This window comes from Diuraphis noxia, unplaced genomic scaffold, assembly GCF_037042655.1.
Source record: "Diuraphis noxia isolate RWA-SAM2 unplaced genomic scaffold, SU_Dnox_SAM2 contig0003, whole genome shotgun sequence".
NCBI lineage: Eukaryota > Metazoa > Arthropoda > Insecta > Hemiptera > Aphididae > Diuraphis > Diuraphis noxia.
Window position 1 is genome coordinate 6,594,684 of NW_028301713.1, and position 16,213 is coordinate 6,610,896.

Here is a 16,213-nt window from a genome sequence, read left to right on the forward strand (position 1 = left end):
TCAGGATTTTGTTTTGCACCTACGGTTTCGATATTTTCAGTATTTTCATTTATTTGTCTAGTGGGTGTAAGTGAAATTGAATTATTCGCTGGTGTCAGCGATTTATCAATGAGTAATTGATCATTGTGTCTCTTCCAAATAGTTCCGTCATCGAGCTCTACATCGTGTGTATTACAACTAATGGATTTGATAATTTTACCCTTTTGCCATTTATTGTTATTATTCCTATAATCTCTAGCTAAAACATTATCACCTGTATTAATTGATACTATCCTATTACCATCATTGTTTATTTGTGATATTTGTCGTTCAATAACCACTTCACTTGTATTCGGCATTAACGCGTCAAATTGTAAACGTGTTGATCGACCTAACAATAGTTTAGCTGGCGTTTCTCGTGTAGTTGAATGAGGTGTATTACGATACATCAAAAGAAATTTATATAATCGGGATTGTGCAGTCGAGCATTTAAAAAAAAAAATGTTTATTGTTTTGACTGCTGATTCCGCACAGCCGTTTGATTCTGGGTGAAATGGAGCGCCTGTCATATGCCTTATACCTAGATTTTTGCAATATGCTTGAAATTCAAACCTGGGAAACATTTTGCACCATCTGATGTAATTGTTTTTGGAATTCCAAATCGTGCTATCGTTTCTGAAAATTTTTGAATAACAATTTCTGCTGTCATAGAATTTATTTGAAATACGTCTAACCAGTTTGTGGTTGCGTCAACAATGACAAAAAATATTTATTTTGAAATGGTCCAAGAAAATCGCAATGCACTCTAGTCCACGGGTTTTCTGGTCATTTCCAAGGTGATGTTTTTGGCAGATTTTGCCTGACATTAATACAATTGTCACAACTTTGTGTGATATTTTTCGATTTCTTTGTCCATTCCTGGCCACCAAAAGTATGATCTCGCTAAACTTTTCATACTGGAAGAACCCATATGACATGAATGAAGTTCCTTGAGTATATTATTTCGAAATTTAGCTGGTATAATAACACGGTAACCCCGTAATAGACATTCCTGTTCCACTGCAATTTGAGTTTTTCGTAAACTATATGAATTAAGTTCTAAATTTTTAGAAAAATCAGTATTCCATTCTCCTGTTTTGACTGCGATTAATACTTTGGTGAGAATTGTGTCTCTACTTGTTTCAATTTTTATTTTAGACCAGTCTAATGTGAAAGGTGATTGTTCGTGAATAAAATTAAGACTAATACATTCTTCATTATGATTTTCAATTTTTAATTTTGAACCTTTTATTCGTGATAAAAAATCGGCCGTATTATCTTCGGATTTCACATATTTTATGTCGAAATCGAATGATGATAAAACATAGGCCCATCGTTGTAACCTATTAGCCGCGCAAATTGGGATACCTTTCTTATCACCGAAAATATATATTAACGGTTTATGGTCGGTTTCTAATAGAAAATGCCTACCATATAAATAGTCATAAAATTTCGTAACCCCGTAAATAATTGCTAAAGCTTCTTTTTCAATTTGTGGAAATTTACATTCTGACTCAGATATAACTCTTGATGCATATGCTATAGGTTTTTCAGTACGATCTAGGTACACATTGGAAAGAACTGCGCCTAGTGCATAAGATGATGAGTCTACAACGAGTTTAATCGGAATATTATGATCATAATGTGCCAATACGGGTTTCGAAATTAAAATTTGTTTGACTTTATTGAATGCTTGGTCACATTCTGGTGTCCAATTCCATTCACTGCCGTTACGTAAAAGAGTGTACAATGGTTTTATAATATTTGCAGCGTTAGGAATAAATTTTATATAATACGTAACTAAACCTAAAAATGATTTTAGCAATGTTTTATTTTCTGGGACAATGGCATCGTTTATAACATCTGTGTGTTTTATTAGTGTGTGTAAACCATTTTCATCTAACCTGTGACCCAAATATTCAATTGACTTTTACATAAATTTGCATTTATTCAACTTTACTCTTAAACCTGCATTTGACAATATATTTAGTAATTTGTCTAAACGAGTATTGTGCTCTGTGATAGTGGAACCTGCAACAATAATGTCGTCTTGGAATAAACCTATGCCCTCAAGACCTGCTGTGGAAGTTTCCATAGCTTTTTGAAACTCCCCTGCTGACGACTTTATTCCAAAAGGGTTACGTGTATAGCTAAATAAACCTGTATGTGTGTTAATAGTGGTATATTTGCGATCAGATTCTTTAATAATCATTTGTTGGTATGCGTCTTTTAACTCTATTTTCGAAAAATATTTTGAACCACTAATATTTGCATATAGATGTTCTATTTTTGGAAGAGGGTATTCAGTCCCTTTTAATACCGGATTTATTGTTATTTTAAAATCACCGCAAATTCTAACCATGCCGTCTGTTTTTAATATTGGTACTATTGGAGTTGTCCATTCGCTGTGGTCGACGGGAACTAAAATGTTGCTTTTGATTAAACGCTCAATTTCGGTTTCAACTTTTCCCTTTAATGCTAAAGGAATATACCTATGTTTGTAAAATGTAGGTACTTCTCCCGCTTTGATATTTAATGAAATTTCGTATTTGTTAAAAGTGCCTATTTTATCTTTAAAAACATTGTTATATTTTTTTATAATACTATCGACACTTACGTCATTTTCAATACTAAACAAGGTAAAACATTTTATATTTTTTATATCATTTCGACCTATTAATGGAGGACCATCATTGTCGATAACATAAAGGCACATTGTAAATTTTTTATTTTGGTACACCGAATCGACAAATATTTTTACTATCGGTTTAATGTCGTTGCCGATGTAATCAGATACCGAAATGTCATTTTTTTTTAATTTGATATGATTAAACAGTTGATGATATTATCTTTTTGAAATTACGCTATGTTGTGAACCGGTATCAATTTCGAAGCTTACATTATTGTTTTCTACAATTAAATTTACTGTAAACGGTTTCACCGCTTTAGTTTGAGAATTTTGATCAATTATGGAAAAAAAAGTATTCGAAAGATCATAATTAACTGTTACGTCATCATCATTATTATCATACAAAAATTTATTTTGTGTTTTGATATTTTTCTTTTCTTTCTTACCCTTTTTACATACGGTGGACAAATGACCTTTTTCACCACAATTGTTACACTCGAAGGTCCTTGTATCTGCAGTCTTTTTGAAAGTGATTGGAACGGCCACAAATCCCGCATTTGATTTTTGATTCTTTGTATGTGTTGAACCCCTGCTTGGCAGTATGTCCATTATTTTTGTTTTTTGTACTTCAAGTCTGCGTATTCTTCTTTTTTCCAGCCACTCTTGTCATTTATTGCAGCTTCTTTGGCTGTCGCGATTTCCATTAGATTTGAATATGTAACTCCAATTTTTGAGGCATCCTCTTCTAACAGACGATCTTGGATTGGTCGTGAACCCATTCCGACAGCAAATATGTCTCTAATGACTGTTGTTAGTTCCGACAAAAACCCACATTTTGAAGCAAGATTTTTGACACGTGCACCCCATTGGAATGTTAAGTCCCGACTGAACATCGATTCATACATCAACGTAGAGATGAAATAAAGATATTTACAATGTAATAATGTCTTTATTTTCACAATTTATTAATACTTGATACAAAAATACAGTTAATATGCTATAAAGGTGTTGGCGAGCGGTGTTATGACCTTACTCTGAAATATTGTTTTAAAGGACAATGAGTGGGTTTACGACCTGCCTCTAAGTGTCTTAAATGTCCCTAGCCGTCTGATTCAAATTTAAAAACCGTTTGGCTCACATTTTAGAAAAACCCGTCTGGCTCACATTTTAAAAACCATCTGACGAGCTCTTGTTGTGGTCTCTCTTATATATGCTCGTATCCGTAGGAGTAGGTGGTCGTACGTGGTGGTGAAATCTGGCACAAGGCAGAATTTGAGTCTCCTGGTATAATTGGTTATTCTAGTCGATTCACATCCTTTCTTAGTAACAGTGACTTTCCGAGACGAGACGTGTGACAATGCTTTTGTAGTTTAATTATCTACGCTTTTTTTACGATGACCTCAGCATGTTATTTTATATTAATTGCCTACTTAGTTATATCACTACACATAGTAGAAACTTACACTATGTTTTAAATATTGATAGGGTACAAAACAGGCACACCGATTCATTTTGTCTTTGTTTAGCTTGATAAAATGTATACCTAGCCGCGAAATACGATTTTATTGGTTTGAAATATTTGTTCAAACTTTTCATTAGAGTTTCATACTCAACATCGTTTGACGTGCTAGGAACATAAACTAAAAAGTACTTTGTGAATTCCCTCACTGACTGATGATAATAGAATGGCTCTTTTTTGAATATTATTTTCGATTGCATTTGCCAAAAAAAATTTGTCAATTTTGACTCAAAAATTGTGATATCCATACCTGTTTCAAAGTTTCCAGGTGACCCAATAACTTGATTGAAGTTCGTTATGGATTCTGTCTTAGGAGTTGCCATTTTGTATTAGTATGAATACAATACTTGAAATTTCTAATGCACTAGTGATTACGATTAAATTATTATTTTCTTCGTCGCCAATTTGTTATGTATTATTAATATAAATAATAACATAAACGTATTATATAGACATTTATTGTTAACAGTATAAATCGTAATACGTACAATATATTTCTAATCGTTAATAACCGATGGACAGTCCCCACCGATTGTAATATGATACTTATGATTATTGTTAGTATAAACAGTAAAGGTGTAATATCATATAATATTGCTATGGACTAGCGTCCCGCATTGCCTAGTTCACGGTCAACTAGGTACCAGCTGAACCAAGCTAGGGTGGGGTGCGACCAACTTTGTAATTATAGGAGAGAAAGCATTTCGTGGAAATCATTAACGTAAGGGAAACACGAAATCATGTGGTTAGACGACCGTAAAAGATCATTGATAGGTGTGCACAGGATGTGGGGTTATGCATCAATACAAAAGTTCCAAGAACCGATGTTATAATATCATATCATAATATATATTTTTACATAATAATAATATTAATACTAATATAAATTAAGCGAGGTCTGTAGCTGCATGGGATGCGCATTTAGCTTGTACGTGGGCGAGTGGCATTTTCGTCAGTTTAGATGATTATACCACATCCGTGAGAACAGCGACAAGAGCAAGTAGACTATGGGGAGTAGAGGGTAGTACTATATAAGAGACCCCGAAACGGCCTGTATTCAGACGCGACTTAACCAGACTATCCAGAGCACCTTCACGCCAGTCTGTTCTCTAAATTAAGACTTAGAAAAATTCTCATAAAATAATATTCTGAACTTAGAAAATATTCGAGTCAAACCGAATTTATTCTAATCATTCAAAATATTTAACTTGTTAATTAAATTCAGTTTTCATGTTTATAAATAAATATATGTTTTGTCAAAATAAATAATCAAATAATCTAACTAAGAAGAATTCCACGTTGTTTAAATTAACTCAAGAGTCACCTTCCAACATCATCCTTGACTACTGATACCTGTAAGGCGACGTGATCACTACATCTGGCGCAGTCGAGTACGGAACCCTAAGAAGAACATCAAACATTCAAGAGGAGGAGAAGCAGAATTTTTCGCGAAAGTAAATTTTTTCGAAAATTTTGAAAAATTCCACAACTTTTGGTGTGTGCACCTACACCACCGTTAGAACATTAAATTGATAAACATATTATTTTTATATAAAAATATAAATTAAAATGATAAATTCAGATAATATATGTACGTTTAATGAATATTATTGATTAATAATATAATAAAATAAATAGGCACAAATAAAACCTAGGTAAAATAAAAAGATATAAATGAGAATAACGTTATAACGAGAAATAATTTAATGAGAATTAAATGAGTATTGATAAATGAAAATAAGTGAATTGATAATTTTAAAGAATATTAAAGGATATATATATATAAATAATTGAGAATAATTGAGATTTTTAGTAAGGAAAGAAATAAGACCTTAGATTATAAAGTAATTGGGATATTGATAATTGTGATTTTTTGAAAAGGCAAGAGGTAAGACCTTGTGATATATAGTAATTGAAATAAATAATACTCATTTTTTGGACGGCAAGAGGTAAGACCTTATATGTTGATAATTGATAATTAATTTGGAATTTTAGAAAAGGCGAAAAAATAAGTCCTTAGTTTTATGAATAAATATTGAGAATAATTATGAGATTTTGTTGAAAAAGATATATATGTTACGCCGAATTTATGAAATTTCCGATTACATGAAATCGGCAGAAAAATTGCTGATTTCATGAAATCTCCAACGCTGTTGCCGACAACGTGAAATCGGCAACTTTAAATGCATAATACTGCCGATTGCATGAAATCGGCAAGACCATTCTTAAAATAATGATAACACATAATTCAATATAAATTAATGTGTTATATTTATGATTGTACATAAAACACTGGAAATATAATAAAATCATATTGTAATAATAAATTTATGTGTAAAAAGTTGTAAAAAAAAATAAAAAAAGTCGAAAGTTATGAAATTATATTAATATGTTTAGTTATATATTTATATTATATTTATACGTTTTGGCAACTACGGCCGGGGTGGCACGCTGAATTACACATCATGTTATTTTCCCTGCATGTACACTTTTTTGATGTGCAATTCGTACGGCAAGTACAACGTCGATATCGTTGTCCGATCCGAACTGACTCTAATCGAACTAGTTCCCGTAAAGAATATTCATTTTTCTAAATTTTGAACGTTTGCAGTCGTTAGAGAACAGTACTTTGTAGCAGCCAAACTGTTCCGCCCCAGCCATGTGTTCAGAATCCCTTCTTTCGTCGTGATACGACATTTTCCATCTTTTTCTTCTATTATAACTGAAAGAAGGTTGGCTGCATCTCTTCGCCCTCGATCCACCAATGGAATTGACAAAAGAACATTGTCACCAACTTTTAAGGGAGGGAGGATGCCTTTGCCTCTGGTTACCATTCTGTCCGCTTGAGATTTTAAATTTTGTGCAGCAATGTTGCGTCGGTATGTAGCAGGATGATCGGAAACTACCTCTTCAGTGTTCTATATAAAAAAAATTGTTAAAAAATAATTAATAACTGACTAATTTTCCAAAAATCGACTTACTTCGTCGGTGTCACTTTCAATCTCCAAAATGTTTCGTGTGGTCTTTATCAAATTATCGAGCTTCTGCTGTACTTCATTTTCGGGTGTAATATGTTGGGAGCACGTAGTATTGGTTTCTAGTAATTCAGCTATATCATGTGTAACCTCTAAATCTTTTGTCTTTAAAAATAAATAAAAAAAGTATTTAAATACATTCCAAGTATTTGTATTTGTATAAAAAAAATATTTAAAAAAAAATAAGTTCAACTTCTTTTATTTTTAACCAAAAAATGCATTATTCAAAATCAATTATATATAATATAGTATAGTTAGTGCGTTGACAAAAATTATAAATTATAATATATTCTAGATAACATTTTTGAATTATTATTAGGTAAATATTAATATTAAAATTGGTTAATAAATAAATAAAAAATGCAATCCCTTATATTATTAATTCTACTCACTTCAGTATTGAGTACTTCTACGTCATCATCGTTCAACATGTCCAACATATCCTCTTCCAACGTTCCTGTCATTATATTTTCTAATAATTCTCGAGGTACTTTTGTTGCCAGCCCCATTCGTGCTTTTTACCAAAAACTGCTTCATATGGAGTCATCTTTATAGCTTCGTGGTATGTGGTATTAACGCCCCATTGTACAAAGTCGAGGCCGTAACTCCACGTGGCAGTTTTGTTGTCTCGCATCCACGCCACCAATGAATCCTTAAGCGTACAATTCCCTCTCTCTACAGATCCTTGGCTTTGTGGATAACGTGGCCGACCGTTTACTAATATTAGATCGGGCCATAATGACGCTAATTCTGTTATAATACCAGCAGTAAATTCGCGACCATTATCGGACTGCAGAACATGAGGTGCACCAAACGTCAATAGTATATTGTGTGGCAAGGGCGGGAAGTGAGCCATTTCGCCCAAAACTGAAATGGCCTTCCCGCGCGAGCCACACATACTATTTTTTGTCACGCCCCTGCGTTCATGGAAAAGGTTATGCAGGGATCTATGCAACAATTATAGACGATTCTACAAAAACAATTTCATGGAAGACATTTACTAACGCATCGTTCGACGCACTTATCTAGGAACAGTGCAAATTAAATATGTTTAAATGTTTATGCGTCATGCAAGGAGGTTATACTATACATTTAAGATGTAACCAAAAGTTTATGTTTTGTAAGAACCGTGGTAGGTATACATTTTAATTTCTGGTTGTGGAGGGGATACGCGCCCGGCGGTCGGCACTTTTGGGGATTTCTTCTTTTCCGCCCGGCACTTTTGGGGATTTCCTCTTTTCCGCCCGGCACTTTTGGGGATTTCCTCTTTTCCACCCGGCACTTTTGGGGATTTCCTCTTTTCCACCCGGCACTTTTGGGGATTTCCTCTTTTCCGCCCGGCACTTTGGGGATTTTCACTTTACCGCCCGCTGGACGGAAAAAGGACGCTTTCGAACGCTTCAACCGTTGTCGAAAACCAAACTTTCGATGCAGGCGTGACAAAAAAATATGTGTAGCAGTTCTTTCGCTATTTCCGAAGCCTTTTTGCACTTCAGAGGCCGGAAAAATGAAAACTTTGTCAAGTGTTCTTTGTAATGAAGAATAAATTTAAAATCTCCGTCAGGTAAACTTTGAAAGTCAACAAGGTCCACTTACCCACGTTCATTTAAAGACAAAGATAAAATAGGCCGCACAACAACGCCTCGCATACTTTTTTTTTTTTTCCGCACACCTTTCACAATTAGTAATGTAAGCTTTTACAGCAGCCATTGTAATATTAGTTGTGATCGCGAGTCCGAGTGGTGAGGTGTGCTATCCAGAGGCAACATAGTTCCACCAGATTGTACGATCGAGCTCTGAAGAAATACCCGAGAAGTTAACATATTTCAACATAGTGAAGTATTGGAGAAACTTTGTCAAGGTCATCTTGAAGACAAGGTAAGCGAATAGCAAGTCATTATATAAGTATATCAGTGTTTCGGGTTTTTTTTTCCTTTTTTCATATTCCCAATATTCCGAATACGTACAGTTATAATTATACTAGTGTGAAAGGTACGTTCAAGTTTAGTCTCATCGCACACCATACATTTACACGTAGGCCATATCAAGCAAGAACCGAATAGACAGTTATTGCAATTTATGATCAATACAATAGGGCTGTTAGAATGCGTGAATTATCGAATCTTATCACACGGCGGGGCCAGCTAAAGGGGCAATTAACTCGCATAGCGAACTACATCCGCGACAACGAGAAAAATCCGGATATCGATCAAATTACGGTAAGGCTGGAAAAAACCACAGAAACATGGCTCGACTTTCAACAGGTTCAATTGCAAATAGAAGAGGAAGGCGAAACGCCTGATGAAAGCGAGAAATATCGTAACGGCTTCGAACAGTTATATTATGATAACGTAGCGAAAGTAACAAAATAATTAGAGCGGCATCGCCAGGCGTTATCTCAAATTCGCCGTCTGACCGGACTTCGATTGAATCCGCGAGCAACGAGATAAATAGTCACCCAAACATACATCCTGTACAATCGGCAATGAAATTAGCCGCTATTGAGATACCCAAAGTTTACAGGTGTATATACGGAGTGGGCTGCATTTTATGATATCTATACGGCGTTAATACATGACAATAAATCTATGTGTGATATTCAAAAATTTTTTTATTTAAGATCGTGTCTTGGTGGAGATGCGGAAAAAGTAATCCAATGTTTGCAAACTACGGCGGAAAATTACATGGAAGTTAGAATAGCATGGAAATGTTTAACCACGAGATATGACAACAAAAGGGTGTTGATACAGGTACATGTGAAGGCTTTATTTGACTTAGAGCCAGTAAAAAAGAATCGTCGGTGCATTTACGTGCACTAATTGACACGTTATCTGATCATTTAAAAGCGTTAGAGTCTTTGGGGCAAACTCCAGACAGATGGGGCGCCTTATTATTCCATTTGATAACATCAAAGCTGGACGCGGGCACGAGACGAGAATGGGAAAGCGAAGCGGCAACGGCAGAGGAGCTCAAGGGGCCAATATTAATAGATTTTTTAAAATCTCGCTTTCGAATTTTAGAAGCAATAGAGTCAGTAAAACCCATCAATATACAAGTGCAAAAAGATAAAAAGATGTTCCAAGGTCAAAAAAGCCGAATGACAGGTCTTCATCATTTACGACTACTACGACGTTCAAATGTTATAATTGCAGCGGCTCACACTCCATTTACAAATGTACCAAGTTTCTAGCACTGACAATAGCGGAGAGGATAAAAAGAATTAATGACTTAAAACTATGTAATATATGCCTACGGGTGCACTCCGAAAAATGTAAGTCGCGTCGTTGTCCAAAATATGCACGTCCGCATAATGGTTTGCTGCATTTGCCGCCGCGCAGTTATAATTATAATAATATACAGTCAGGTGCGGGAGACAGCGGCGAACCGTCTACCACCACTCCACCCATAGCATACGACAGAACCGATACCGGCAATGAGGCAATAAGCAATAACGTACCCGCATCAATAAATGCCCATGCACGGCAAAATAGGTCAAGTATTGTTATCAATGGCAGAGATTCTCGTTTGTGACACTCAAAATAAACCGGTTTGGTGCCGTGCGCTACTGGATAGTGGATTGCAACACAATTTTATGACCGAGTCATTGACCCGGCAATTAAATTTAAAACGGATAAAAGCATCGTGTTCGATAATTGGCATAAATGATGCGTCGCATACATCGTCGTACAAGGTGACGACTAATATTAAATCACGCGTACACGACTAATCATTAAATTTGGAATTTTTTGCATTATCTAATTTGACGAGTAAGTAACCGTTAATGTCGGTAAACCTAACAGAATTGAAGGTCCCAGTGAATATAAGCTTGGCAGATCCATCTTTCCACATAACCAAGAAGGTCGATATTATTCTAGGTGCGGAAATATATTTTGAATTACTTACTAAAGAACAAATGCAGACGGTGCCGCGTGGGCCCATGTTCCAGGGCACTCGGTTAGGCTGGGTAATCGCGGGACCAATCCCGGCGCCAACAAAACAAGCCGACAGGTCGACATAATTATTATGTACGAGCATAACGCCCGACTTCGCAAATATGGAGAATCAAATGGCAGAGTTTTGGCGTTTAGAGGAGGTGAGGAAGGGTGATGTATACACATTAGAAAAAAAAAGGTGTAAACAACATTTTGAATTAAACGTAAAACGTGATAAAACCGGTCGGTTAGGTCGGCTAGGAAAGTCGTATGACGTAGCTCTTCGTCGGATGTAATCTTGCTATGTACTGACGTCCCGCTGAGACATCTAAACACGCATATACACGTAGATATGTATAAGTGACCCTGGGGCGTATGATTTCGCCAACCAATTATATTGTGTAGGACCTCAATAGTTATATCGAAGGCCAAACTTCTAGCCTTTCCAAAATATTACCATAATTGGAATTAAATATACGAAATATTAAATATGAAATCGTAGTCTTGGCAGGCGTATCTAGAGATAACATTAATGTCGTCGGGTTATGGAGATTACGTGTCGCGAATAACCAGGATGTGGCCGACCGGTCGCATGGGCGTGGGAAGCTGCGATATTAAAATAATACACGCGTACGCTTTTGCACGACTCGGCCATGGACACATACGTATCTTATCGATAGGAGAGGAAATGCAGAGAGTAGGACTATCTGGACTATATAGGAGAGCCCCGATTAGACCCAATTCAGACGTGAGCCACCAGAGTCAGAACAAGCACCTTCACGCCAGACACCAGTCCAATTTAATTATTCGGACTTAGAATATTTTACAACCAAATCATTTTGTGCAGTAAAAGTGTTTTATTTACATAGTAATCAAATAAATATCTAATAAATTAATCACAAATTAAGTTGTTATACTTATTACATCCAATCCATCTACCTCAACACCAGTCGTTTGTCCTCCTGTATGCTGGGACGCTACAATCTTTAGAAAGACGATTTCAGTCCGATACTAAACTCAAGGAAGAATACAGCAAATTTATGAACGAGTACTCCGAGCTAGGACATATGGAAATCACGCAACATACGATACCAGATGAACAAGGCTACTATTTAACACCCCACGTAGTTCGCAACTGTAACGTCCTGTTTATATTTACGAGGTCTCCGGGACTTGACCTCGGTGTGTGGTATTATCGTTAGGAATCAAGGTTACCTTATGTGAAGCAAAGTACTCAACGTATTTATATATGTGTAACTGTTATTAAATATTTATGTATTATTATAACTACAACATCGAGTCTTATAAATTATAATATATCAAACATCAATTAATAATATGTATAATGTATGTTAGGCATACCTATAAATAATTATAACTGAGAGTTACCGATCAGGCCATAGTGTGTTTTGGGTGTCGATATCCAATGTGGGTTGAGGTGGTCGTCCGCGGGTCTACTTTAGGTTGTTGTCCAACTATCGACTTCTGATCCTAGTCTGTCTCTCCATCCACCATCGACTCTACTCCCCGGAGTCCCGGTCGGTTATTAACACGACGTGTGCTAAACGTCGCGTCAGCATAATATATATTGCATACATATGTACGCTTTGGTATTATTAACACTCAGCATATTAGCCATGCTCAACGTATACGGATTAATGTACGATGTCGATGATTTCAATCGTTACATGTACCCCTTGTCCATTTAAATCTGGACCCCAGATTTGGGAAAACAAACAACGGTAGATGTGTTGGTGGTAGTGTTGTTGTTTCTGACTTCATGTTCATCCAGTTGCAAAGAATAACGGTACTCCAACCTCCTCCGACTGTATTTTCTTGCTAAACTGCATATCATGAATTTGGTAGATATACACTACACTAAGCCACCAAGGCAATCGGCATGCGTATATAACAATATGTTATTTATGTATATTATAAATTATATCTTTATAACTTCTGGTTAGTGACACGGATTGTAGTTGACTTTTCCGTCCTTGAATACCGACACCAACGGCTGTCTTCACTTACCCCTTTCAGTTTCACTCAAGATAATTATATTAAACATAACATGTATGTATTAAGACACATTATTTTTATATATATATTTCGACGAAAACAATTCGTTGATACCATTACCTAATATATAATACATTTTTTAATAAGTAGCATATTTGTTTACATACTTTTTCTATATTTACTCTTATTCTATATTTCGATGAATACAATATAAATTAATACAATGGCATTAAACAAATTAATAATAATATTATATATTTTTTATTAGATACAGGTTTTAAAACTTTATATATAAGTATATACTTGTATATAAATTTAATAGATACTTATGAAGGTAATACATTATAATTAGACAAATTTAAACTGTAAACACATATTTTTTTTTTCTTTTTTTTTTCACGTTAACATTCTGGTGATAACAATATATTTTTATTAATTTCAATATAGGTACATATATATTTATTTTTTTTTTTTTTTACTATAGTGTAAATTACATTCAGCTATCTTACCTTAAAATTTTATATTCGAATATTTTCAAAATTACATAATCTTTGGTGCGTTAATTATATTATATTATCTTCGTGAAGCACTCTACCTCTGGCTCTCAACATTTGCCTTGGCTCTCTCTCTCCTCTACAATACAATTTTATTTTAGCAATAATTGTATGAATTACTAAATATCCTACGATACCCCCTATTAAATACAGCCAATAATAGTGTAAATTTTGATAGTTATTAGTTACGACATTTTCCAATTCATTGTCAATATCATTTATAATTTCATCTAATTTTCGGGAGGTTTGGTGTAAATTTTTTAACTCTGGAATTTGGAAGTTAATCTTTTTAAAATTTGTTTTCGAATTCTTTATTTTTTCTATTTTTAAACCTAATTCAGAAACATTTAATAAGGATATGTCGGGGTTTATATTAACTGATATATTTATATTTCTGATTTCCTCTCCCGACGACTTAAGTATCACTGTTGGAGTATATAACGTGCATGAATTTGGTAACTTAATGGTTCCTGTTCCTTTTAAAATATGAAAAGTTGTTGACCCAAAACACACTAAAGTGGTTTGTATTTCCGTAGCTATCCAATATAAAAATGTGTTTTTTGTTTTTTGAAATAAGCATTGTTATGGTAAATATGGTGTACAGAACATTGTTTTGGAAGTACAGTGTTATTTGTCAATTTAAGTAGTTGAATTTTGCACAATGGGTATGTTCCCAAATAAACTGGCGTACCTAAGGCACAATATTTTATAGCGACCCCTAGGCTGCACTTATCGTATTCAAGATCAGAAAAAGATATAAAATGTTGGTTATCAGATGAAATTGCTAGATATGGATTATCGAGTTGGATAAACATAAATTGTAAATTTGTTATCTCAATTGGCATAGGCCATATCTGAAATAATGTAAAAATCTCTGGAGTACATATAGGAAAATTTAAAATAAATAATAATTGAAAATTTGAAAATTTAGTTGTCACTTTGGTCAGTTTCATAAAACCTTCCAGAGATGAATTTGCATCATTATTTAGCGGTAAAACTTGATTTACGGGTAACTCTCACTGTATATTTTCTAAAATTGTTTTTAACTGAATACTGTTTAGGATTAGTGGATGAAGTGTATTTTGATGTGCTAGTAATAAAGCATCTAATAATTTATTCATCTATTTCAAGGGAAAAACTTGTCAAAATAAAATTAAAATTTGTTAAATAATTGATTAATTGCTGATTTACCTGAATTTCAATCATGTCATTTGTCCTAACGTTAATTTTATCTACCAAATTGTTATATTCTAATTGTATTTTTTTGAAATTTTGTGATATTGTTGACGATACATTCGATATCTGGTTTAGTGATGATTGAACTAATTTTACTTGCGACTTCATAGTGACTAAGGTTTTTTTATTATTATTTTTATTCGTATTTAAATCTTGTTGTATTTGTTGATATTCGTTGTCTGCCACCACTCCGAAAGCCCAGTTTTCAAATTCTCCTATTGCATTTATTAAACCCCTCTTTATCCTTACTCCATCCTGTAAAGACATAAGTGTTGTATATCGTTTAAATAATTCCGTTTTGCTTATCTTTAACGATGAATTAAAGTTACTACATATATTCGAAACATTATGTTTGCTGAAAGAACATAATCTATCATTGTAATTTATTAAATTATTTATTTCATTAAATTTCTCGACAAAAACAGAAATATTTACATGTGTTAGTAAATTAAATTCACTAGTATATACTCTCATTTTATAAATTGGTTCATAAAATTTACCTGATCCGCTTCCTTGGTAGTTGTAAACAATTGACTCCTCTATTTGTAACGTATCAATTATTATCATGCCTAATATTAGAATAATTGTAATTTTTGTGTACATTTTAACAAGTTATTTAAATAATAGAATAAATTAAAACAAAACGATTAATAATTATATATATAGTATAAAAATGGTAGATTATTAAATATTATTTCATGTCACTGATTAAATTACAACTTTAATATAAGTGTTAAGCATTCTTCGTTGACTGTCGTAGTAATGTTCCGGTGTGTGTATCATTCACTTATATGTATATATTATATATAATTATATATATGCTTACTATAATATTATGTGCCTATAAATGATATAATGTCGAATAAGTGTTTTCGTTGTTTATTCATTGACCTATTTATTTAACTAAGATGCAAAACTATTAAAAATACCTACACTATTGTATTAAAATATAACGTTAAGCAATTTTTTTTATTTTATTTATTTAACTATTTTTATTTTGTTTTACAACCGACAAAACTTCGTTAATATTGCTTAACAATAACAAGAAATTAAGTGGTTGTGAAATAATTTATTACGATGGTCTCTCGACTGTAATATTATTTACAACTTGGTAAATAATATGGAGTGAGATTCCCAAATTATCGTTACATGTTAATATTTTTAATTGTAATTCAATTTATTAATAATAATCAAAAAAATTATATTAATTTTTTTTTTTGATTTTTTATTCAAATATTTTAAATACTTAATCTAATTTAGTAATATGTCACTTA

General features: G+C 33.6%; 1 protein-coding gene and 1 pseudogene across 1 annotated transcript; both read right to left on the bottom strand.

Moving 5' to 3' along the window:
* Positions 1-6,582: 6,582 nt before the first annotated feature.
* On the bottom strand, positions 6,583-7,276 carry LOC149056622 (uncharacterized; annotated as a pseudogene).
* Positions 7,277-7,673: 397 nt separating this feature from the next.
* LOC107169698 (KRAB domain-containing protein 2-like) lies at positions 7,674-8,057 on the bottom strand. Its single transcript, XM_015519528.1, has one exon. The coding sequence runs from the start codon at positions 8,055-8,057 to the stop codon at positions 7,674-7,676; it is 384 nt and encodes a 127-aa protein (XP_015375014.1).
* Between the last annotated feature and the right edge of the window lie 8,156 nt (positions 8,058-16,213).